Here is a 22,624-nt window from a genome sequence, read left to right on the forward strand (position 1 = left end):
ATCAATTTCGATTATGCATCTATTTACTACTATTATGTAAATAAAAATGCACGGCTATCTACTTTCCTACGTTCACTTTTCGAAAACAAGTACTCGAGAGAGTCGTACAAAGTAGTAACAAACCGAGCACGAAAAGTTGCAACTATAATTGCCGGTATCACTTTATCTACCGGAAGACTATTTATAGCCTTTTTCATGCCACTGTCTAATTACTATGTTCCCGCTAACGATGTTCAAGTTGAGGAAACTTTTGCTATACTTACAGTATTCACAAGTTAATGTCAGCCTAGATCGATACTTTCTTACGTAGAAAGTTTTCTTCTAAATTGTGGCATCTTTCTAAATAGAGCAGTAGTTGAAATGGTACAACTGAAATGTAAATCTCAAAAGTGAGAATCCATCCATTACCAATTTTTGCAAGATGGAGTCAATTTTTGGCCTTGCGTCACCAAATGTCTCGATCTGGATCACTGTAGATTAGTTTTTTGTTTTTCCACGGATGAAATAAATCCGCCTCTGGATAAATCATCGCGCGACCCTCGATGATGCGTCACTCGATTTTGATTTCGCTCTTTTCCAACCATGCCATCCCTGTTTCCACGTCTCGTCACCAATGACGAACACCTCGTAGTCATTCTAGTTTTCGCGATTGTGTACCAGCGTGATTCACGGTGCACGCTTTGATCGAACGTGACTAACGTGTTTTTTGACCTTGGGTTCGGCTTGCTGTCTGCGTTCAAGGATCGCTGCTCAAATTAGCCGCCCTGACAGCCTGCCGTAGAAACTACTTGGCCGGATTCGGAATCAGATTTCGATACTGGAACGTTAACCGCCTTTAGTCATCCACATTGACGGAGCCTGCGAACTTGACCTGACAACTGGCTTTAAACAGCCCGCTCGCTCAATGTCTGCCGTAGCTCCAAGCGAACGTTGTCGATTAGTGCATCGCGGATATTTATGCAAATTCATATTTTCTACACGGTACAACGTGTATATTATCGTTGATATTTTAGCATTTTTGTGTCTGCTCGTACATTGCACCATGTGTCGACTTGCCATAAATGCATAGACACCTAGAATCTATTAATTAGGGTTCCAGAATTCCGGGGTCTCTGAATTAACACTGGAACTACTTGTATTTTTAATTTCTATTAATTAGAATTCCAGAATTCCAGGATGTCCGAACTGACACTCAAACTCTCTGTAATTCCAATTTCTCTTTAAAATTACTCAGTTAGTAACGACTTTTGTTAAATATTGACAAACTCCCTTGGTCCAACCCCCTTTTAATTCCAAAACAAATTGATATGACACGAACCTGATACGCTCATCTGGTATTCATTTCTCGAAATTTGCATGTGTACAAAAATATTTCCTATATCTGTTAAATGACTGCCACCTGCGTACGGAAAAAAAGAAATCTTAACGATCTCCCTCGCAGCGTTTTAAGAGTCACTTTTCTCGATTTTTTTCATCTCCGCCGATGAAAAGGCAAACGCATCGCGAATAAATCGATGGACGTATGATCGTTTTCTTCGTCCGCGGCACCGAAGGATGCAAAGCACAAAGTGGTCGTAGACAAGCGTTATATCGGCGTTGCAGAGCTTCGGTTTAATGTGGGTGCCGCCTTAACTAACGACGACGCGGCTGGTTTCAGGCTAAAATACACTCAATTAACCCTTAATTGGCCGGCACCAATTATGGGCCCGGCGCGTACCGACGCGTATTCATTCGGTCAACAAGAATGTATGGTCAGCCGGCGTTATTCTTCCCTCGTTTTACGACGGCGTCGTTCGCTCGACTCTTCTGCCGCGCAGATAAACGAAATTCTTTGTCGCGACGCACTTATCTGGAGATTCGAGCACGTGATCGACACCGCGTATGATCGTCTAGTCGCGTGGAGCATCCTGAACTTGCCACCATCTATTACCGAAACTCGATTTCTATTATGAGAATCTTTATCTTTGTAGTCAGGAGGCGAAGAGGTCGGAAACGTGGAAGACGCAAGCCTCTCCGAAGAAGCGTAACATCTGCAATTTATTTCGCTCGGAATTCTCGAGGCTGCTCGGAACGTTCAACACTTTTTCACGGCATGCACTCGTTAGGATACACGTGTTTCCCCAGACTCGTCGAACAGCTGGATTTAAACGTTGATTTAGCGATTAGAACGAGTTCCAACCGACAATTTGTAGTATTTTTCGATCTCATCGATGCGATCACTTCTTTCATATTTCTAAATTCATTGCGAAGCTGAACGTATACGTGTCAGACACTGTATATTTATAGAAAATAGGTGAAACAAACTATCGTCCATACGTTTTCATTCCAAAGTCGATACTCATCGACGCGATTGGAGTGGCCGTTCCAGGATACGAACGATCTCGTCGAAAGACGTCTGCGGGAACGACGCTCCTGTCGTTTCCGTCGATAGCGAGAAACCCGAGAAACAGTTTAAACGAGAACAGCGTTTTATAACTCAAGCAGAACGATTCGAATTACGGCTCGACCGGAGATCTTCGCGAAATGTTGGGCCGCTCTGCATAAGGCGACGCTTTCAAGCGAGCATACGCGAAGTGCGTGCGATTTAACGAGCCGCAACGGCTCCGTCGCGATCGCTTTAATTTGTCGTCGGCTGAGCTCGTTCTATCACCGCGTTGATCCTAATACCGCGTTCTAAATATAATCTCCGGGAGCGGGGAGCCGATAATTCCCGGAACGATCCGCGTACGTCCGTAACACTCTGTTTACCGTCGTTTGGTCCCAGCATTCGCACTCCAAAAACACGCGAAATTGGAATCTTTCAAATTTAATTCAAATCCATGATTTCTCGTTAGTTTCAGATTGGGGTTATTTTCTAGTTGCCTGGGTTCGGTATCGCCTATTTTCTCGGGTGGATCTTTTAGAGAAAACTCGAAGGACTCTTTTGAGTCTCTGGAGCACCTCAGTTTTCTAGAGGACTATGATACTCATTTATCAAAGGTGGATTGTATGGAATTCAGATCTCGTATTCTACTCTCTCGTTCAAACATTTTCAGAGTAAAATTAAGAGGAGCTTCTACTTCGGTGAAAAACAAGTAATGATAAAGTAGCAAAACAAATACGAGGGTAAATCTGTGCACCCTGTACTCTATCAACGATTCACCTCACGTTCGAAACTATCACTGTTATCTCAAAACTCGTACCGTTTCGTTTCTCATTCTTTTCCTTTCTTTCACCTCAGTTGCAGCTATTTCGAGAGGTATCGAGGCTTTCGACGGATATACAAGAGGCTCGCGTGTCGCAATTCATTGTCGCAAAGTATTTTCGACATCGCGGATGGCATGGTTTGCGTGATCGTGCTGGAATTCGCGCGATGTTGATTCCCCGTTTTATAATTGTTCGGGTACCGACCGACGCGCGGCGATTCAACGCGGCCGCGTTATCACGCGAAAGGAGACGTGATCGTTCCTTTTTAACGACGGCTAAAAAAATATATACGTTGCACAAACGTGGCCTTATCTTTTTCTCTCGGTGCCTCCTTAAATTCGCGCAGATTCGAACGGGCCGGGTTTCCTATCAGCGTCTGTCAATATTTGCCGTTAATCGCGACGCGAAAACAACGTAAATCATGTAGTATTACGGCGGTTGTGTACGATATTACAGCAACCGTGTTACAGCGACTATCCGTTATCAGTCGAGCATATGTCCAAGTGTCTGTGTTTATCGGACCGACTATATTTAGACCCGGGCGTTGCTTTGTCGAGACGCGAATCGAATCAAGGAAGGAGAATACGCTTCATTCTGTCGACTTTCGCGCGGAGAATACCCTGAAATTCGCGAATCCACGCCGATGTACACAAATAATTATTTTAGGTAGGGGTCTGTGGACAACTAGAAGCGAGTAGAGGTGCAAAACCGAGGATATTCACGGGACATACAGAATTAGGATTGTGAACGTCGAGCACATTCTGTAATGTAATCCACCAGCGTGGAGGAAAATGGGGAAGGTTAAATTTGAACTCCGAATTGTAAGTGAAGTGATATTTCTAGCAGGATTGAAATTTCATTTGAAGAGACGTGTTTTACGGAGAAACTGGGGCATTTTCGGAATTGTATAAAACGAGAACTATTCGAGGTATCTATTGGTTCGCTACTTTGCACCGTCGTTGATAGATATCTTGTTAAGAATTCGTGTTTCGCATTCCCGGGCAGCTGGGTATGACTCTTTTTACCGTAGCTCTAGCTCCGGAATCCATATTCCAGGCGTCGAAGAACTAACGAGGCGTGCAGAATTTTGAAGGCCCCGAGGCATTTTAAATCGACAGAATATGTCGGATATGTATAAAGTAAGGGGAGAGCAAAAAGAGAACACGACGATTTTACCGTAACGCTCGAGCAAAGAATTCCATGCACGCCCGATCCGGAGAGCGTTGCTTTACTTAAACCGGTGCAAAGCGTCGCGATCGGATTCCGCTCGATCGGGCAGACGCGAAATCGCGCGACGACGAATTCCGTCTGGCGGAGTTCAACACCTCCGATTACGCGTCATGCAATATTAATTGCCCATTACCATAAAACGATCGTTAACGTCGTATAACACCGATCGAAAACGCTAATTGCACCCAGACACGCCGCGACGACTTCCAATTTCCACGCTCCTCCTCGCGGCAGTTTCGATTCCCAGCTGTGAGCTACGCGCGTTCGCCTCTGGCCAGGTCGGGAATTCTTGAATGGCTCTCAGGTAGACCCCGAAATCCCACGGCGTTACGAGAGACCAATCGTGTATCCGGCGTCATTCGAGTATATCCAAGGATACCGCTCTACACTGCGGCTCCACTAACTGCCTATGTTTATCACCAGGCTATATTTAGCTTGGGCTATTGCTTCGCCAAGCGACAGACCGAACGAACCAGCTACGACCGACACGGCAGCGACCAGCATCGGCACCAGCCCGTACGGGCAACTTCCCATCCCGTGTCTCGATACCGCGTCCCATACACACCGTCCGTCTCGAACTTCCATCCCACAGTGGTCTACGATCGCTTTCTACCGTGAATCGAGTCAACAGTCTCTTGATGTAACAATCGTAAAGATACTCCAACGTACCTGAAACCGCACACCACAAAATATTAGGGGCAAATTTGAGGCACATGGTTTGCGTACTACGCGATCGTCCGCAATTTGACAGATTTAGGGAAAATTGTTATACTTTCTTCTAGTATTCGAACATTCTATTATAAAAAGAATAGCTTCTAGCAACAGATGGCTTCGTGTGTTGCAAATACAGCACTTATTCGCTTAAGAGCCCACAACTCGAAGATGCAACGCTGGTGGATTAACAAACGAAGTCTCCAAACAGTCGTCGGGTACCCCAAGTGTCCATTAGAAATTCGGTTGAAAAGTGACTTTTGTACTGTTTTTGCACTTGATTCGTTTTCAGAAGCCAGTCAAAGTGGAGTTTTCATAAAGAGCGTGGAGTAGTTTATTAATTCGCCAGTGTACCAACGTATCGTTCCTCTAATTGAGAGTAATTTATTCGAGAGAACTCCAAGTGGTTGGCCGTTATTTAAAACGGGACTGGCCGGTAGCAATGGAATGAAAAACTTTCCAGAAATAGTCAGCATCGAAGCAGGGAGACGGCTAATTATCGTAGACGGGGGCCCCGCGACCCTGACCGAACGAAACCAGACGCGGCGCTAAAAGTTGTCCACGTGCTCGAGGAAGAGATCAGCAACCGGGTACATCGCGGCTTCGTCGATTTTTCATCGGGTCGCATTTTATTTCCATTCGATTGTTTCGCCATTCAAGGATACAACAGTGGCGCGCTCGCACGCGCGCGCAACTATCGCTATTTGTCCGTCGGTGCTATAAATAGACGCTGTTGATTTATGAATAAATGAAAGCACCGCCCTGTTTCTGTGTGCGCGGTGCCCCCACCGCGTGCCCCGTCGCCTCTGCGCATGCGTCGGCGCGATACTCTCCCGTACGCATGCGCCTGTGCGTAAAGAGTTGCGCGTCCCACCCACCCCCTCGGCTGTTCGGCTTCTCCGCTACACGCGCTCGTCGCGAACAGGGCCGCGCAATGATTCTCCGGTTTAGAAATTTATTTTTAGTGGGGGACACCGTTCGTCGGTGTACAATTTGAAACACCTTTCCTGCCTGATAAATCTCCGCCGCGAAACGCGTCGGTTGCGAAACACGGACGCGCGTATCGGCCATTTATTTTTGAAACGTTGTACTTTCTCGTTGGAATCGCCGATGGTTATAACGCTCCACGAGTCCACGGCACGGAAATCTTCCACTTGGTTTTGTAAAATCACGAATGGGAACATGAGTGTGCTCTTGGTCGGTCGTTTGTCCGTGGCAAGAGCCACTGGTTACAGGCGTTCCGCTCCTCATTCCTCGAATTAGAATGTATAATGACGCCCGAGTTAGTAAATACGTTCCATTATGTTTATACCGGAGCGCGGCTGTAGACACGAGGCGGGGCTAAATATAAATATACCGTATCTAAATACCATTCGGCACCTTTGATCTCTCGAGAGAAAACTTGCTCGTATCGGTTCCGTCGTTTGACCACTCGATGTCCGAACATCTGTTTTCCCCTTTCGATTACGGAAAACTCTCTATTCGCCAACGATCTCCTGGTATTCGTTACGGGTTAAACAAAATAAATATCCTATGCTAGTATCAATTTTATTCGAACGTCGTTAAATACAAGCTGATGAATTCTGTGGCATCAATAATGTAGGCTTGAGAGTTGAGTCGTTGCGTAAAGGAGCGTTATCATCGAGCATTGCGTTTTCAGATTCGCACGGTGCTCCTTGAATTATCATCCGTTGCCGTGATTGGCGGAAACGAGCGTCGTCTCACGAATGCCTGTCACTTAATAAAGCGGCACGCTCGCGGTTGAAACGTGTATCGAGCCGAAAAACCGAGAGTCTCTCCCCATTAGCGGCGGGCCCTTATCGTCGAGCTAATCTTCTTCGGCATGAGGCCATCGACGATCGCCCGTGGAATCCAGAATAGCGCGCATTAACGGTATAATTCGGGAAGTTATGCCCGCGACGGTCAAAACGACCAATCAACGCGTCCCATGTGGACGTAGATTTTACTCGACGGCGCATCGAGCAACGGGTTCCCAAATTATCCGAAAGCCTGGGCTTAATTGGTGTAACGCAGCGTCCCGCGGCTTCAAGTTCAATTATCTAATGGGGGCCGCTGTTCCTCGACGGCTTTCTAATTCTTTGGAAAGAATTTGCTCGTTCGATGAATTTCTCCTCGTCCCTTTTTGGTCTGGGCTGTTCGAAGGGTATCGGGTCGTTAGCGATGCGCGGCGGTCGCATTTCACCGGTCGAAGGTGAAAGAAAATTGAACTTTTCACCGATGGCTTCGGCGCGAGCGAGACAATCGCGGGAAAAGAACGGCGAACGGAGGGAGAGAGTTAACGAGCCAGGGGATTATCGATTGATATTCAAGATAAAAGCCCGGCACGTTTCACCGGTCGGGACCTCCGAGAGCAACGAATTTATCTGCGACACGGAGCGTGTCGTTTGGCAAGATCTTGGTGCACGTAAACGGTCTCCCTCGAGAACACTAATAGCCACCATTAACGGGCCAGGACGTGATCCGTTCACACGCTCGCGAATTCCGGGAAGCGATCTTTCCGTTCTGCTGTAGTAGCCAGCGCGTTGTATCAGGAAGAGTGGTATTTCTGGCACAACGTTACCGTTGTTGCTTGTCACCTTCGGCGGGGCAATACTCGGCCATTGTAAAAAAAAACGAAGTCATCCGCGCGAGGAATCGAACGAGAGTTGTCTTAGTATTTATTCGGGGTGCTAAAGTATGCTGATACAGCGGGGAAGAATTCTGTTCACTCCGACACTTTGATAGAATAATCCTTTACTTCGGAATTCAAAGAACTCTATGTAATTTAAAATATCTTTTTGATAGCTTCAACCCCTCATAAACTGACCGATAGTTAAAGTGTTAATCTGAAAATGTCTCAAGAGTCCCATCTATATACTCTTTCACCTACAGATGCCACTATCGATTAGTCAAAGTTCATCGTGTCCACTCGGTCGCTAAAGGATTCATCGCGCATTTGTTTACTCGCTTGTGGAGCAGTGCTCGTCTCTGTTAAACAAGAGATTAATATTCCGACACGTTCTTAACTTCCTTTCGAGTCTTCCTCCTCAGGTGTGACTTCCGTCTCGCGACAAACAGGAAGGGGATCTTCGAAGCACGGTGTATGAACGTTGTTTTTCAGAGGGGGCGTCGTGATTTCAGCACGGGGACGTTGCGACTGTTCGCCATCGATGTACGCGATTAAACTGGCTCGCAAGATGCGGACGACGATTATTCCATTGTTATTCAGCGGACGGGACGATTGTCGATGCACCAGGCCGAACAACCGCCGCGCGTTCTTCGTCGTAAACACGAGTTTAGAGAGACATAATTTTAAGGAACGACGGGAATCGCCGCAGCGACGGAAAGATGAAATATCTTGGGTGCTTATTTTATTCATGCAGCGAGCAATTATGGAGCGGTAACATATAAATTTGAAAAAAAAACTCGAGATGAATTCGCGAGGCACGTGCAATGCGTTCTTGGTAGCGATGGACGATGAACGAAATCTCGTTAAATTGTTGAGGCTGGAAGGGTGTATAAATGAGGTTGGATAACACGTTGCTTATTAACACATTGTTGACCTGCAATTGTACACAGAAACGACTTCATACCACCGGTCATTATTTCGAAATTGAATGCGAAATTAAAACAATCTAAATAAACTGCAATAAACTTCATTTATGGTTTATCGACATAACGAATTGAAATGAAATATTTTTCATACACAACACGACGAGCAAAGCTTCTGCAATATTCCACAGTATTCCACGCGGGTGAAACCGCGGGTCACAGCCAGCATGTATATAAATCTTTAATTAAAACATCAAATGGCCGGATCGACAAGTCGGGGGAAAACAGCTTAACGCGAAACGTGTTAACTTTCAGGACGTCTGAAGTACACCAAAACAGGTCATCCAAGTCGAAGCAAGCCCTATCGAACGGGAATGATCGGTGATCGAGGATCCGTGACGAAAACGCTTGGAAAAATGGACGTAGGCAGAGGAATTCCGCGATTGCTTTTCCAAAGGATCGCGAACGCGTTGCACAACCAACGCACAATCGGCCAATAGAGAAAAGGCTGCGGTTGCAGTCCGCGGAGAGCACTCGAGCCTCTCTCGAGCTCCCTCAAGGTGGTCTCGTCTAAATATAGCCGAGTGGAGCCCAGAATAACAGCACGTCGCGAGCCGGCAATGACCAAAGCCCACCTCGTTCACCAACCAGGATAACCGACCAGGTTGCTCGGTTTTGTTTACCGGGCCGCGGTGGGTCCGCCCTTAAAACAATGCGAATCTGCATAGGTGAGCGCGTCCTCTTTGTTGGCCCCGTCTCGACGGGAACTGGGAGGACTGGTTTTCTAACCCAGACCAGTTTCGTCTACCGGATCATCGATCACTGGCCGCGTTCTATGCAAAACCTGGGGGACACAGTTGCGTGGTTGCAGCGTCTTAGTTACGTACGATTACATCCACGGTCGCTTTCCGTATTTAAACAAGATTGTCAGGTAATCCGTGGATGCAAAATTTCGGTGTTCACGGTTCAACGTACCGAGATCGAACGGCACTTACGGTGGAACACCATATTTAGTATTTGAAACTGTAAGGGACAGATCGAGAGGAGCCGAGGATGGCCAAAGGTGAAAATCAGAAACTCACCTGACTCGCCTACGCTCTCCCTCGTTACTTAAAACGCCCTAGGAAGAGGATACCTGGCCTCGCCGCGGTCATTTAACACGCTTAGGTACCTTAATAAACTCACGGTCCCTGGAATCGACGGAAGTCGATGCGACGTCCAAGTTCCGTAGGCGGAAACACTCTTCGACGTTCGAATGCTCACAGAATCTATAGTTTCAAGTAATCCTGACACGCAGAAGGCGCAATAGATCCATACACAGAGGTCTAAGCATCCATTTTTCTAATAGAATCCAATCTAATCTCGACTTCCTTTAATTCCACCAGGGTCGAAAATTTCATCGAGCTAACGCGTCCTTTGTCACGGCTTCTTTTTAATCAACCGCAGCAAGCCATCCGCCTCGCTAATAATTTTTTCATTCCCAATGCGGCCCGGCTACTTCCTCCCGAGTGACGACAAGCCGGATCAATTTCGTTCCTTTCTTTTGAAGCGACGATTACAATAATTTCGCTATCACCGCGCATAGTCAACTTCCCTTCGGCGAATTTAACGCGACGATCGTTCCCTGTTTGTCGCGCGACGCCCGACGTCCGGTTCGTCGGAAGGATTCCTACGAAAGGAGCAGCTCCGTTTCGGTCGTGGCTCTTTTTGCCTCCTCGCGGCGATGTCCAGTTTGGCCTCTTCCAGCCGAAATTCCCTCGGTAAAAGGAAAAAACCGTCGGCCGAATTTACGATCGGCGACGAGAACGGAGGAAAAAGAACAATCCCGGACAGGTGGGTAAAGTGCTGACGATCACGACTTCCTGGAATCGTAGGTGGACGAAAAAATGCCAGAGACCCTGGTTTATCTCGAGGATTTAATAAGCTAATATTTGCAACGAATGAAATTGTATTGTCAGTCTCATAAATATTCATACCATCTAGGTCTATTAACGACATTTGTCGATATTAAACGATGAGCTTAATGTTTCCAAATAAATCTTGTATTGTGAATGTATAAACGTAAAGTCTATTTGTGTATATATGGATTCATTTGAAAATATTAAACCTATCGTTTAATTCAGACAGAGTTCTTCGATAAATTTAGAGGGTACGAATACTTGATGGACTGAGTGTATATCCCGTACATCAAATTTGGAAGAGCCTTCAACTTAGAAAAGGATTGTCTATATTAGCATACATTAATCTAGGTTAACATTAATTTCGACGTACTAGTAGTACGTGTATCAAGAACCTTATTTACTTCCTTAAATTGAGTATTACAAACAATAGAGTTACTAGGTTCTTATAGATAAATTCTGAAGTTAGACAACGTTAGATAAAGCGTTAACACCCAAACGTCAATGCGTATTACCTGGTTTATCACCTTTACCGAGCCCCGAAGGACTTACCGTTTCACCGTGGTCGTGGTAGAATAGATTATTCACGTTGACGATTGTTCATCGTTTCATTATTTTACGATTAGTTCGTGACATTACTTACCGAGACGACCTGATACTTTCTACGATCATAAATTCAGATAAAAGTAGCTAGTCGGAACATCGTTTGCACCGCCATGCGTCAAAGGTACCGATCCCAGCGGATGACATCTGACCCGCGGCGCACGTGAGAACGCGGCTTCGCGTTCAACCGTCGTTAACTTCCAATAAAGGGCAAAACGAGAGCCGCGAATTGATGGACCGCGGAAAGAAACAATGCCGAGTTTTCGGTCACGTTTCCCGTTACGTGACTCCGTTGTTGCGGCAACGACGTCTGCAACCGCAGATCTGCAGCTGCAACAATGTAACGTTTAGGAAAATTGGTCGGTCGATTGCAGGGGAGAGTGAAGTAATTGGAAGGTGGGGAAGTCCAAGGATTGGAAAAAACAACGAAAAATGGACCACGCGGTGGTCTCCACGGTTAAAGTAGAACTGACCCCTAGTTGTCACGTTTAATTTATATGTTAATGAGCGCATGTCACATTTCAACTGTACGGAGCAACCGCCCCGTGTACTTGTGCGCACGAGCACGAGAAGAGAGTTGCCCCGTTCATTCCACTCTCCTCCTGCCCTCCTTCGTGGTGGCTGCCACAGGTTTATATTTAACCGCACGCCACACACCATGGCACCCGACGCAGCCCACTTTGCCGCGTTACTCTCCTGCCTTCTACTCTCTTTCGATCTCTTATACTCTCTCTTTCCACCTTCTCCACCTTCACTTTTTCTTCCTTTTTCCCCGATCTCCACGGTTCCCTCTTCTTCATCTTCCACATCTTCCTTGTCCCCCTCGCTTCTCCTTTCAATTTTCAGCCCTTTATTCTTCCGCTGCCCCTTTTCGCCCGTTTGTCAATTTCTCCTCTTCGCGGTTTCGCCCCTCCGACCCTTTTTGTTTGATGACTTTACCGCATTTTTTCCTTTCGTTTCTCCATTTTTCTTTTTTGTCACGACCCCGTTCCACCGACCTCTTTTTTCACTTTTCTCCATTTCGCCCGGTATATCGTCGCCCAGAGTTTATTTTCGAAATTTATTCGAGCAATAACTCATCGCGTTAATCTTCATCGGAAGGAATCCCCGTCCCGTTATTCATAATAGGCGTACTGTTTATTCCCATTCCGGAGAGATTATCTTAATAAAATTTTAATGGACTGAATCTTTATTGAGACGATCATTCCTACAAGAATTTATTCGAATCACGTTCGACTATGCCGTCTCGTCCGCGTGGATTCTACATTCTTTCGCCATTGATGGGTCATTCGACTTTGTAAACGTTCCCAAAACCTTTTATTGCGATTTCTTCTAGAAACATTAACGATCGATTTATTTGAAACTTGGAATCCATACTTGTACCTCGAGTAGTCTTCCCACAACCCTGCATGCCATGCAGAACCACAGTTTCTACAGTGTCGAAAGCTTGTCATACTCTAAAAAATTGGCATAAAATTGATAACAGAAATGGTACTCCATTGAATTAAGTTAGAATATCCTACTCTCGCGGAGCTGAGTGTCACAGACTCTCAGACTCCGACTCTGACTCAGATTACGAGTCTCTGACTCGGATCCTGAGTCTCTGACTTGGACGCTGAGACTTTGACTCTGAGACTATGACTCGAACCCGGAGTCATCTCTGACTCGGTCAAACTTTACCTTGGCGGACCTAAAATTTCTAGGTTTTTTTTAACCCAGACCTAACCCAGACCTAAACATTTTTTTCTAAGCCAGACCTAAACATTTTAGGTCCGTCAAAGTAAAGTGCAGCCGACGGTTAAACTTTACCTTGGCGTTTTAAGGCGAGGAATCCACTATTTCATAAGTTACGAGCAGTTGAATGTGGACATTTCGCTTTAAGACTCTGACTCTGAGTCTCTGACTCTGAGACTAACTCTGAAACAATTTCATGCCTGGAATATCATAACTTTTTCATAGCTCCTTGAATGGAATCTACCCTTTAGGGACCTACCCTTTTAACGAACCATAGGATCGTTTTGATTCCAGAAATGCTCGGACTACAAAGCCTCGAAGGTGAACACGTTCGCGAGGACCGAGCCGCCGGACACGCAGGTGACAAAGTCGGTGATCGCGCTGCTGCTCCATTACGGTTGGAACAAATTCACCATCATAACCGAGAGCGCCTGGTCGACGGTCGCCCGGTCCCTGCAGGAACAGGCCACCAAGCACAATCTCACCGTGAACCACTACAAAACCGTCGAGGACCGCCACACGTGCTGCGAGGAGAGGCTGCCGTGTTGTCAAGTCAGCGTGTGGTTCCAGTTTATACAGGAGACCAAAAATATGACTAGAAGTCAGTCAAAGTTCCCTTACCTTTCTGTTTATTTCGCGCGAGACGACTGGATCCTTCCAACGACCGTCCGAAACGAGATTTCGCCGATATTCGTGGAAATATTTATCGCCTTTTGGAAATTCCCGGACTCGAAACTCGTTTCTGTTTTGTTGACTTTGGAACGATTCCGTTGTTTTTATTCGGAGTCAGTGAAACGTACGCGAAACGTTGCCAGAAGAATTTCTAACGTAATCTTTAACATTAATCTCTATGACAATCTCGACTCAACACCTTAGCGTTGATGGTTCGCTAACAATATCTCGACGACTAACTTCTCTGCTTCACGTAATTGAAGACGTAATATACAATACGAAAATCATTCTAATCACTTTCAACTCTTTGCACTCGAGAGGTGACTCTCGATCATCCCTAGGTTTGACGCAGTAAATTTACCAGCAATAATAATTCATTTCTTTGGGATTCGAAGTGTCGATAAAATGATAATCAGTGAGGTAAAGGCGACCTGATTTTCAAATCTTAAATCAGAGATCTCATCTTCAAAGTAAATCTAAGCTTAGCATTCGTGGCAATAGAATGCTAAGAAAGTATCTCGAGTTGCTGGTAGATACCAGAGAAAAAGGCCTCGAGTGCAAAGGGTTCGTACGTGGATCACGTATCTTGAAAACTAACTTCCAGGGAGAATGTATCAGCATCCAATGCTGCGCGATAGCTTCATCGACCATTTTTATACCGACGTTTCCTTTATGGAATAATATGGGCCTGCAACATCCGTTCGATGATCTCATTGATAATTGTGTAGCAAATGGTGCAGCCGTTTCCTACGTAGTTAGAAACGAGCGTGAAAGTCGGTTCCGTTGTGGAAATCGCGGCTCGTGTTCCTGTGCGTATTCAATTGCAACCGGACTCCCGCGGCGCGTTTAACGGAAGGCGTAAATCTGTTCGCAGTTTACATATTCCTGGGAACGGCTATGTCGCTGATCGACATGATGAACTCGATGCAGAATCAACGGCTGCTGGACAACGGGGAGTACATGGTGATACACGTGGACATGATGACGTACTCGCAGCGCGAGGCGCAGAAGTACTTATGGAGTGAGTAGCCGAAAGGGATCGTTTTAGAGAACGATACCGTGAAATTCGATTGACCCTGTTCCGTCTTACGATGTGTCTGTGTCTTTAGAGCAGCCCTGGTCACTTTCCAAATGACATTATTTCGAATGTTATGTCGAATAACGTATCATTTCATTTTATAATCGTTTGAAATTATCGTGGAATCGTTCGTAAAAATGATACGAAGTGAAATCAGAAGTACACGACGATTTTCAGTTCGATAGCAATGAAATGAAATGGCAAACAGGCCCACGTTTGTTACCTAAAGTGTAAAGAATTCTTTTCGTTGCATATTATTTTGAAGATTATTCCTTTCGTTAAATTCGAAATAAAAATAACGAAATAATTAATTATTTTAAACTGATTTATTTTCAAGCACCTGAATTCAGATATAACGGCCCGAAATAACTTATTTCAAACAGTTATTTCTTACTTTAGTTCCAATTAAAATTTGTTCAGGTCTGCTCAAGCACGGCTCCTAGAACGTCTCCTCGTTACCTCGTAATGTCCGTATCTAATCCCCGATTAGTTAAACGTCACGGGTCAAGCACGGCCCGTTCGTGACCCGGTTTCCGACACGTGAGTCCATCTTGATGGACGCTTCCTTCGCGTCGTTCAAAGATCACGATTCCAGCCCGTTCTCTTCGAAGATTCGCTTTCTGACGGTGGTCTCGGTCGACTTTCAGAACCAGAACACTTCGACAATCTGCGGAATTGCATGGATCCAAAGGACTTCCTGAAGAGGGCTCGCTCCCTGATGGTGGTGGCGTCCACGCCGCCCACCCAGAAGTACGAGGAGTTCACGAAGAAGGTTCGCGAGTACAGCAGCAAGGAGCCCTTCAACTTCCCTGTTCCTGAGTTGTTGAGGAAGTACGAGAAGGTCGGCATCTCTTGAACGCTTCTTTTTCCACGTATTCGAATCTCGACGCGATTCTGTCGTTACGGTCGTTACCGTGAACCGTTTTCGTTTCAGTATGTTTCGATTCACGCCGCGTATCTCTACGATTCCGTGAAACTGTACGCGAGAGCCTTGGACCAGCTTCTGCGGGATCAACCGGAACATACGCTCGAGGAGATCGCCAGCAACGGCACTCAAATCATCGAGACCATTATCAGGAATCATACGTATCAAAGTAAGTACGTATAATTCGTATCAGGGGCAATCTGAATCGCTCGGATCCGCGTCAAGTGGCTCTTGATGATGATCCCCTCGATAAGAGTAGATTCGATTAAAAACACGACCGATGACCGATAATTTCTCGTCACGTGACCAAACATTTGTAATCGTTTGCTTCCTCGAGTTGCCAATTTAGATCTCTTCTTCTACAAGGCAATTTATTTTATGGCACATGCCCCTTTAAATGAATAAAATATCCACAATCGAGATTAATTTGCGCCAAGTTCTACGCGTCGAAAAGAATTCGTTCTGCGTTCGATTCAAAGTAACAGACTGTCCTATCGCCGATTAAACGATACGTTGTCAGGCTCACGAGATGCGTGTCGCGTTTCCAAACAGGTGTCAGCGGCGCGACGATAAAGTTCGACAAGTTCGGCGACTCGGAGGGGAACTTCTCCGTGCTGGCCCTGAAGAAGGACCCCTTCCGGCTTAACAACTTCTCCTGCGACTATCAAATGAAGCCCGTGGGCCAATTTCAGCAGGGTGAAACTCTAGTGAGTGAGTTGTTTACAGCATTCGTGCAGATCACTTACTCTCGCGCCGATTCGCTGCATATATATATTCGACTATATCTGCACTGCGACCGTAATGCAGCGTCGATCGCGCGAGATTTAGTCGAATAATCGGTCCGTCGCGTCGACAGGTGTACAGGCCGTCGGAGGCCATGGACTGGCCGGGTAAAAACAAACCGGAAGCGGAACCAGGATGCGGTTTTCTCAACGAACACTGTCCCAAAGACGACACGCATCTGCGTAGCATCGTGGCCGCCGGCGTGCTGGCCGTTCTATTGTTCTGCGCCGCGGTCATCACCATGAGCATATATCGCAGGTGGAAGATAGAACAGGAAATAGAGGGGCTGCTGTGGAAGATCGATCCGAGCGAGATACACGGTTATCCTCATCTTGACAACATGATGTCCTCCCCTAGTAAGGTAAATGATGAGATTTGATCCTCTTCGTGCTCTTCATCGTCGAACGTCATTCCTGTCCACGGATAGCCTACGTTCTATTCGAACTGTTCATCCGAAACAAAACTGCCGAAACAACTGTACTGTAGTGCGATGATATTGTACTGTCTATACGATTTAGAAAAAATATGTATATACAGGTAGGAGAAATGCACTTGGCAAGGTCTTTTCGTAATAGCAGAACTCTATACTACACTGACGTTTTCAACGTAGTGTTTCGCAAATGATCGCTCGCCAATCGATCCTCGCCTATAATTACAAAGAATAAGTGCGACTTCTTGTTGCAGTTAAGCTTAGTTAGTGCAATGTCCTACGAGTCAAGATGCGGGGGCCAGGTGTTCGCGCAAACCGGGCATTACCACGGGGTAGTGGTGCGAATAAAAGAGCTCAAGTTCTCGAAGAAGAAGGACATCTCGCGGGACGTGATGAAGGAGATGCGTATACTTCGCGAAATCAGACACGGGAATCTGAACTCGTTCATCGGGGCATGCGTAGAGCCCATGAGGATATTGTTAATTACGGACTACTGCGCCAAAGGAAGTCTTTACGTACGTCGTCTTTAACTTTTTCTAAAAAAGATTAACTAAAACAATAAGAATAATGTAATTATCTTTACAAGAATAATCTATTAAAGCCTTTAATCTGGCTCCGGTTTATATATCATAGAATCGTCGTACGTGTTTCAGGACATCATCGAGAACGAAGATATAAAGTTGGACGATATGTTCATCGCGTCGTTAGTTCACGATCTCATTAAGGTGAGTGTTTCGACCAAGTTCGGATACTCTGATATTATTCTATTTAATAAGACATTCTTCGAGCCATCGTTGCTCGATTTTTCATGGTTGATACCAACCGAGACTTTCAGCTGTAAGCTGTATCTTTTGGCTAAGACCACTGGAGAATGCTTACACCCGGAAGTCTTGGTTGGCATTCTATTAAACGATTTTACTCGGACGCAGGGTATGCTGTACATTCATGAGTCGTCTGTGCTAGTCTGTCACGGTAATCTGAAGTCTTCCAATTGCGTGGTGACATCGCGGTGGGTACTCCAAGTCTCTGATTTCGGCCTGCACGATATGCGGCACTGCGCCGAGTCCGACAGCATCGGTGAACATCAGTATTATCGAAGTACGAGGAGTAACCACGTTATCGCGATAGACCCCAAAGTTTTCGAGACCTAGAACTTGACAACTTTGCTTCATTTCAGACTTATTCTGGAAGGCACCCGAGCTATTAAGAAATCCCAATGCTCCGATAAGAGGCACCCAGGAGGGAGATATTTACTCGTTCGCTATTATACTGTTCGAAATAATTGGACGCAAGGGCCCGTACGGTGGCGTGAATCTAGAACCCAAAGGTAATTATGCACGTGACTGTTGACATTTAATAGGCGTTCGCCGAAAGAGGATACAGTTACAAAGATCTATATGTGACCGTTAACAAATTGACAGAAATCATAGACCGAGTGAAAAGGTTCCCAGAAGATGGTGAACCGCCGTTTAGACCTAACGTAGATATACTGTCCGAGTCGGAAGCGGACTGTGCCGAGTATATAGTTAGTACGATTACCGACTGCTGGGCGGAGAGTCCAGAGCTTAGGCCCGACTTCAAAATGATCAGGACGCGGTTGAAGAAAATGAAAGCGGGACGGCATCGCAATATAATGGACCAAATGATGGACATGATGGAGAAGTATGCGAACAACCTCGAAGATCTAGTCAGTGAACGTACACGCCTTCTTTTCGAGGAGAAACAGAAAACCGAGGATCTGCTTCACCGAATGCTGCCCGAGTAAGTGTATCGTTGAAATCAGCGTAGAGTCTTAGATCAGCGTCTACCAGTTTTTTTCGAGAAATAAGTGAATATTCAAGGCATAAATATTACACATGTTCCTCGCAGACCCGTCGCCAACTGCCTCACGAACGGCATCGGTGTGGAACCGGAGGCCTTCGACCTGGTCACTATATATTTCAGCGACATCGTAGGCTTCACCGCAATGTCAGCGGAAAGCACGCCGTTCCAGGTGGGTTTCTTTCAAATTAATTGCCGGTGAAACAAAGTACACAACCTCAGAGATTACCTTTACAATTGCATTTTACAGGTCGTAAACTTTTTGAACGACCTATACACTTTGTTCGACCGCATCATCAAAGGATACGATGTGTATAAAGTAGAAACAATTGGTGACGCCTACATGGTGGTAAATAAATTATTTTGCTGATACTTTGTAGTCCTCGTCTACTTAATCGTCGCTTCTCGTCACCTCACAGCGATACGTCTCTTCCAGGTCTCCGGTTTGCCAATCAAAAATGGAAACAGACACGCCGGGGAAATCGCGTCGATGTCTCTGGATTTACTCAACGCCGTGAAACACCATACCATAGCTCACAGGCCTCAAGACACGCTTAAATTACGTATCGGAATTCACACAGGTAGCGTGCACGGTAGATGAAGATGAATAAATGCGACGTGTGGTCTCATCAATCCGTAAATAATAAACGTTTCAGGTCCTGTGGTGGCTGGTGTCGTTGGTCTGACAATGCCCAGATATTGTCTGTTCGGAGACACCGTGAACACCGCTTCCCGTATGGAATCTAACGGTGAACCATTACGTATTCACATAAGCGGTCAGTGCAAAGATGCCTTGGACAAGATCGGTGGTTACATCATCGAGGAACGCGGTTTGGTTCATATGAAAGGAAAGGGGGAAGTGAAAACTTATTGGCTCACCGGAGCTACCGAGAAAGCTATTCAAAAGCGAGAGGTGAGTAATCTGTGTAAAAGCGTACAGTTACATTAACGAGGTTAGCTAGTTAAAGTAATAAAAATTACAGCCATTATTGTTCACTTGCTTTAAACGTAATGTAATTACTGGTGTAATTCAAGTTTCCGTGACCTTTTTAAATGAAATTACGCTTACACGTGCTCCTTTATCTACCCAGGTCGACGTGGGTGATCTTCCGCCGCTCTTCTGTAGGCCGAGAAGAAGTCCAAAGTTGAATTCGGACTCTCGCCAGGCTTCGTTGTTAGGCGGTCTGGGAGCAGGAAGTCGCAGACAGTCCAGCGTTCCGCGACCAACCGCGGACGACTCTTCGTCCCAGTGCGGAGGATCCAGTCCGGTGCCGCGGCTCCTCAACTCTCGAAAGGTAGAACGGTCTCCTCTTTACTTGGCCGACAGTGTATCCAAGACGACGTTGGAAAATGTCGGGAGTTGCATACAGGATGACGTCGACTCTCGAGCGGCCCACATCAAGATGGCGCTTGACGACTTTTTCATCGACACCGGGCCGAAGTTACGAAAGAACGCGAGGGTTCTGTCGACGATCGCTTCGTCGTCCTCCACCAGCGACTATCCGTTTCAGAATATAATACGAGAGTCCCGCTCGTTGGATCCGTTTCCCTTAGAATTGTACAACAAGAGATTCGAGTCGCCGAACTTCTCGTGGAAGGAACCGAAGAAGAGTTTCCGGTCGCTGGAGAATTGTGACAAGTGCACGCGGACAAGCTCGAAAACGAACATATCCGGGAAAGTGTTGAACAACAACTATCCAAACGGTAACGTGATTATAGTGCCCCACACTGACGGATCGCCGAACGAAGCGGAGACGCCTTTGCTGGGAGACGAGAGCGGTTGCATGGGAGAAGTGATGCCTGTTAAACGTTGGCGTTCCCTCGATCAGGTGGCATCCGTTCCTAGCTCGGACAATGTGCCGGACAAGAAATCCTCCGCGAGAAATTCGATCAGAAGTTGGTTGGTAAATCTGTTCAGTGGGAACGGGTTACGGAACAGCGACGTTTCCTTAAGACGGGGCGTGATAGCAGGGTACGATATACAGTCAGAACGTGAGAGTATAGTTTGATGATACAGAGCCTCTTCTCTGTCCGAGGAGAAACGATAAGCGATGTACGCGAATATGGAACCTTGTGCTATGAAACGTGTGCGAGTGCACAAAGACGTTAACAACATTTACGAGTCATAAGCATGATGTATTGTTGCCATCTTTTTTTTCTTTTTTCTTTTTAGCATAGATACGTGGAATGTATGGGTATGAAAGTTACCGATCGTGTATATTTGTAATACCTAGATATTTTATAACTTGTACTAGAAACACGCATCGTTTTGACGGCGTACGTGTCTTTTTACGTAGCGCGGAATTTATTTGTTAAAACATTTTTTTTTAATCCGAGAGCATAACGACGAGAATACGACGAACTGTTTTATAAAAATAATTCTAACCAAAGTATACAAACGCAGAGATCACGCGGATGTCTATCTCGAGTTTAGCACAAACGTCGATTCCCTTTACGCGATGCAGGAGAAGAACGAAAGAACGCGCATATTGCTAAGGTGTGAGTTCACGAAAGTTCGAATACACTCAGTTCAGACATATGTATGTATATATATGTATGTATGTATGTATAATTCTATACTTGTTCACTGAAGGAAAGCAAATTATCCGTATGGCTGTGAAAAGTGAACTAGATTGTACCTAAGGTGCTTAGTAATATATCATCTTGTCAAATGTATATAAGCGAATAATAATATATCGATGTAAAGATAAAGTGTAAATTAAAAGAAATATTCTATCTTCTGTAAGAGTCGATTAAAGATTCATCTTTTCAAATAATGTATAACTTGATTTTTTTTTAATAAACAACTACATTTTGTTTCCCTTTTCAATTTTATTTTACAGACAGCATCGCGCGTACGGCATATATACACATCGTTCGCATAAGTTATAGGTAATTTACTATACAAGTACTAGTAAGAAGTATTTACGTGTACTTATTCTTATACAAAGTAGAACTATATGGTCGTGTCCTGACCCGAAAGGAATTTGGACATGAAGTCGGTTGGCTTTGGTTCCTCTGTCTCTTTCCAATAATTCATAAGACATCCTTTTGGTTTCCACAACATTGCAACTTCTTGAAGCTCCATTTGACCCTAGAACAGCACATATACAAACTAGTAAAAAAGCCTTTAAGTATAAAGTATTCTAACCTATCAACCTTGGCTTACCTTAATGACAAGTAAATCTATAACTCTTATGTCTGTGACATTGGCATTACGTACAAACATTTCTCTCAACTTTATCCTACAATCGTTCTCTGATTTTGGAATATCATAATTCAGTTCTACAAGACAAATCAGTTGTACGTAAAGATGATGAAGATGTGATATGAAAACACTTTTTAATCAAAATTGTACGCTACATGTAAGGAATTTTAAATGAACTAAATCGATATTACACATTAATGAAAGAAAGGAACGGCTTTGCATTCCTGGAAAGTATTACTATTCTTGTCGCAGATAGGTTAAGTAACACCACATCTGATTAACGTTCGAAGGAAACTATTCTAGTATCTTTTGGGTACATACTGACAAGAGGAATTTCTCGATACCAGGCCTTGTATAACTGTATTACTCTTCTACGTGCATCTTCCGGACTAATAGAAAGAATTGGTTTCACTTTTTTTACAGTTGCCTTTAAAGGAGCAGCCATTTTCGTATTATGTAGTACTCTGACAACACAGAGTAACTGATTCAAGACTCTGTGTCACAAAAAACGGATGAACTTCTTTTATATAAACATAACTATTAATTCCTTCGTAAGTCGCAGTAACGTTATCTTTTAATAGACTACTAGAGAAGAGGGATCATGTATACAATACTAATTACATATGCAACAATATATAAGAGATTTGCATGTAATAGAAGGTGATATAAAGGAAGAAGGGGTACTTCTTTTCGCTCTCCAAACATAATTAGTGTCAATGTTTGACGTAATTACCCAAAAATACAAAGAAAGTATTATTAATTCCTTTAAATAATTTAAATATATTTAACCTCG

At 45.0% G+C, this 22,624-nt stretch overlaps 2 protein-coding genes across 3 annotated transcripts in view; one reads left to right on the forward strand and one right to left on the reverse strand.

Moving 5' to 3' along the window:
* Nucleotides 1-21,444, forward strand: part of LOC128880961 (receptor-type guanylate cyclase Gyc76C-like) — a 72,001-nt gene extending 50,557 nt beyond the window's left edge. For both annotated transcript variants that reach the window (XM_054131568.1, XM_054131569.1), the window contains exons 5-20: nt 13,209-13,515; nt 14,461-14,607; nt 15,312-15,505; nt 15,599-15,758; nt 16,142-16,296; nt 16,446-16,733; nt 17,057-17,317; nt 17,456-17,527; nt 17,732-17,900; nt 17,980-18,129; nt 18,224-18,563; nt 18,672-18,795; nt 18,874-18,972; nt 19,060-19,204; nt 19,280-19,536; nt 19,715-21,444. In XM_054131568.1, coding sequence (XP_053987543.1) covers nt 13,209-13,515; nt 14,461-14,607; nt 15,312-15,505; nt 15,599-15,758; nt 16,142-16,296; nt 16,446-16,733; nt 17,057-17,317; nt 17,456-17,527; nt 17,732-17,900; nt 17,980-18,129; nt 18,224-18,563; nt 18,672-18,795; nt 18,874-18,972; nt 19,060-19,204; nt 19,280-19,536; nt 19,715-20,632 — 3,786 coding nt within the window. In that variant the 3' untranslated portion in view covers nt 20,633-21,444. The remainder of the gene's footprint in view (nt 1-13,208; nt 13,516-14,460; nt 14,608-15,311; nt 15,506-15,598; nt 15,759-16,141; nt 16,297-16,445; nt 16,734-17,056; nt 17,318-17,455; nt 17,528-17,731; nt 17,901-17,979; nt 18,130-18,223; nt 18,564-18,671; nt 18,796-18,873; nt 18,973-19,059; nt 19,205-19,279; nt 19,537-19,714) is intronic.
* LOC128880969 (NADH dehydrogenase [ubiquinone] 1 alpha subcomplex subunit 6) lies at nt 21,436-22,427 on the reverse strand. The gene is made up of 3 exons (XM_054131587.1): nt 22,153-22,427; nt 21,793-21,908; nt 21,436-21,717 (listed from the first exon to the last, which is right to left on the reverse strand). Exons 1-3 carry the CDS (start codon nt 22,274-22,276, stop codon nt 21,580-21,582), a joined length of 378 nt encoding a protein of 125 aa, XP_053987562.1. The 5' UTR covers nt 22,277-22,427; the 3' UTR covers nt 21,436-21,579.
* Nucleotides 22,428-22,624: the final 197 nt, after the last annotated feature.

The sequence above is a fragment of the Hylaeus volcanicus genome, chromosome 8 (genome assembly GCF_026283585.1).
Source record: "Hylaeus volcanicus isolate JK05 chromosome 8, UHH_iyHylVolc1.0_haploid, whole genome shotgun sequence".
Lineage (NCBI taxonomy): Eukaryota > Metazoa > Arthropoda > Insecta > Hymenoptera > Colletidae > Hylaeus > Hylaeus volcanicus.

Excerpts from the sequence above, each read along its gene's own strand:
- LOC128880969 (XM_054131587.1), bottom strand. The coding sequence starts at position 22,276 with ATGGCTGCTCCTTTAAAGGCAACTGTAAAAAAAGTGAAACCAATTCTT. Across the intron at positions 21,909-22,152 it reads TCGAGAAATTCCTCTTGTCA|AACTGAATTATGATATTCCA; the intron begins GTATGTACCCAA and ends TTTGTCTTGTAG. Across the intron at positions 21,718-21,792 it reads TAGATTTACTTGTCATTAAG|GGTCAAATGGAGCTTCAAGA; the intron begins GTAAGCCAAGGT and ends GTGCTGTTCTAG.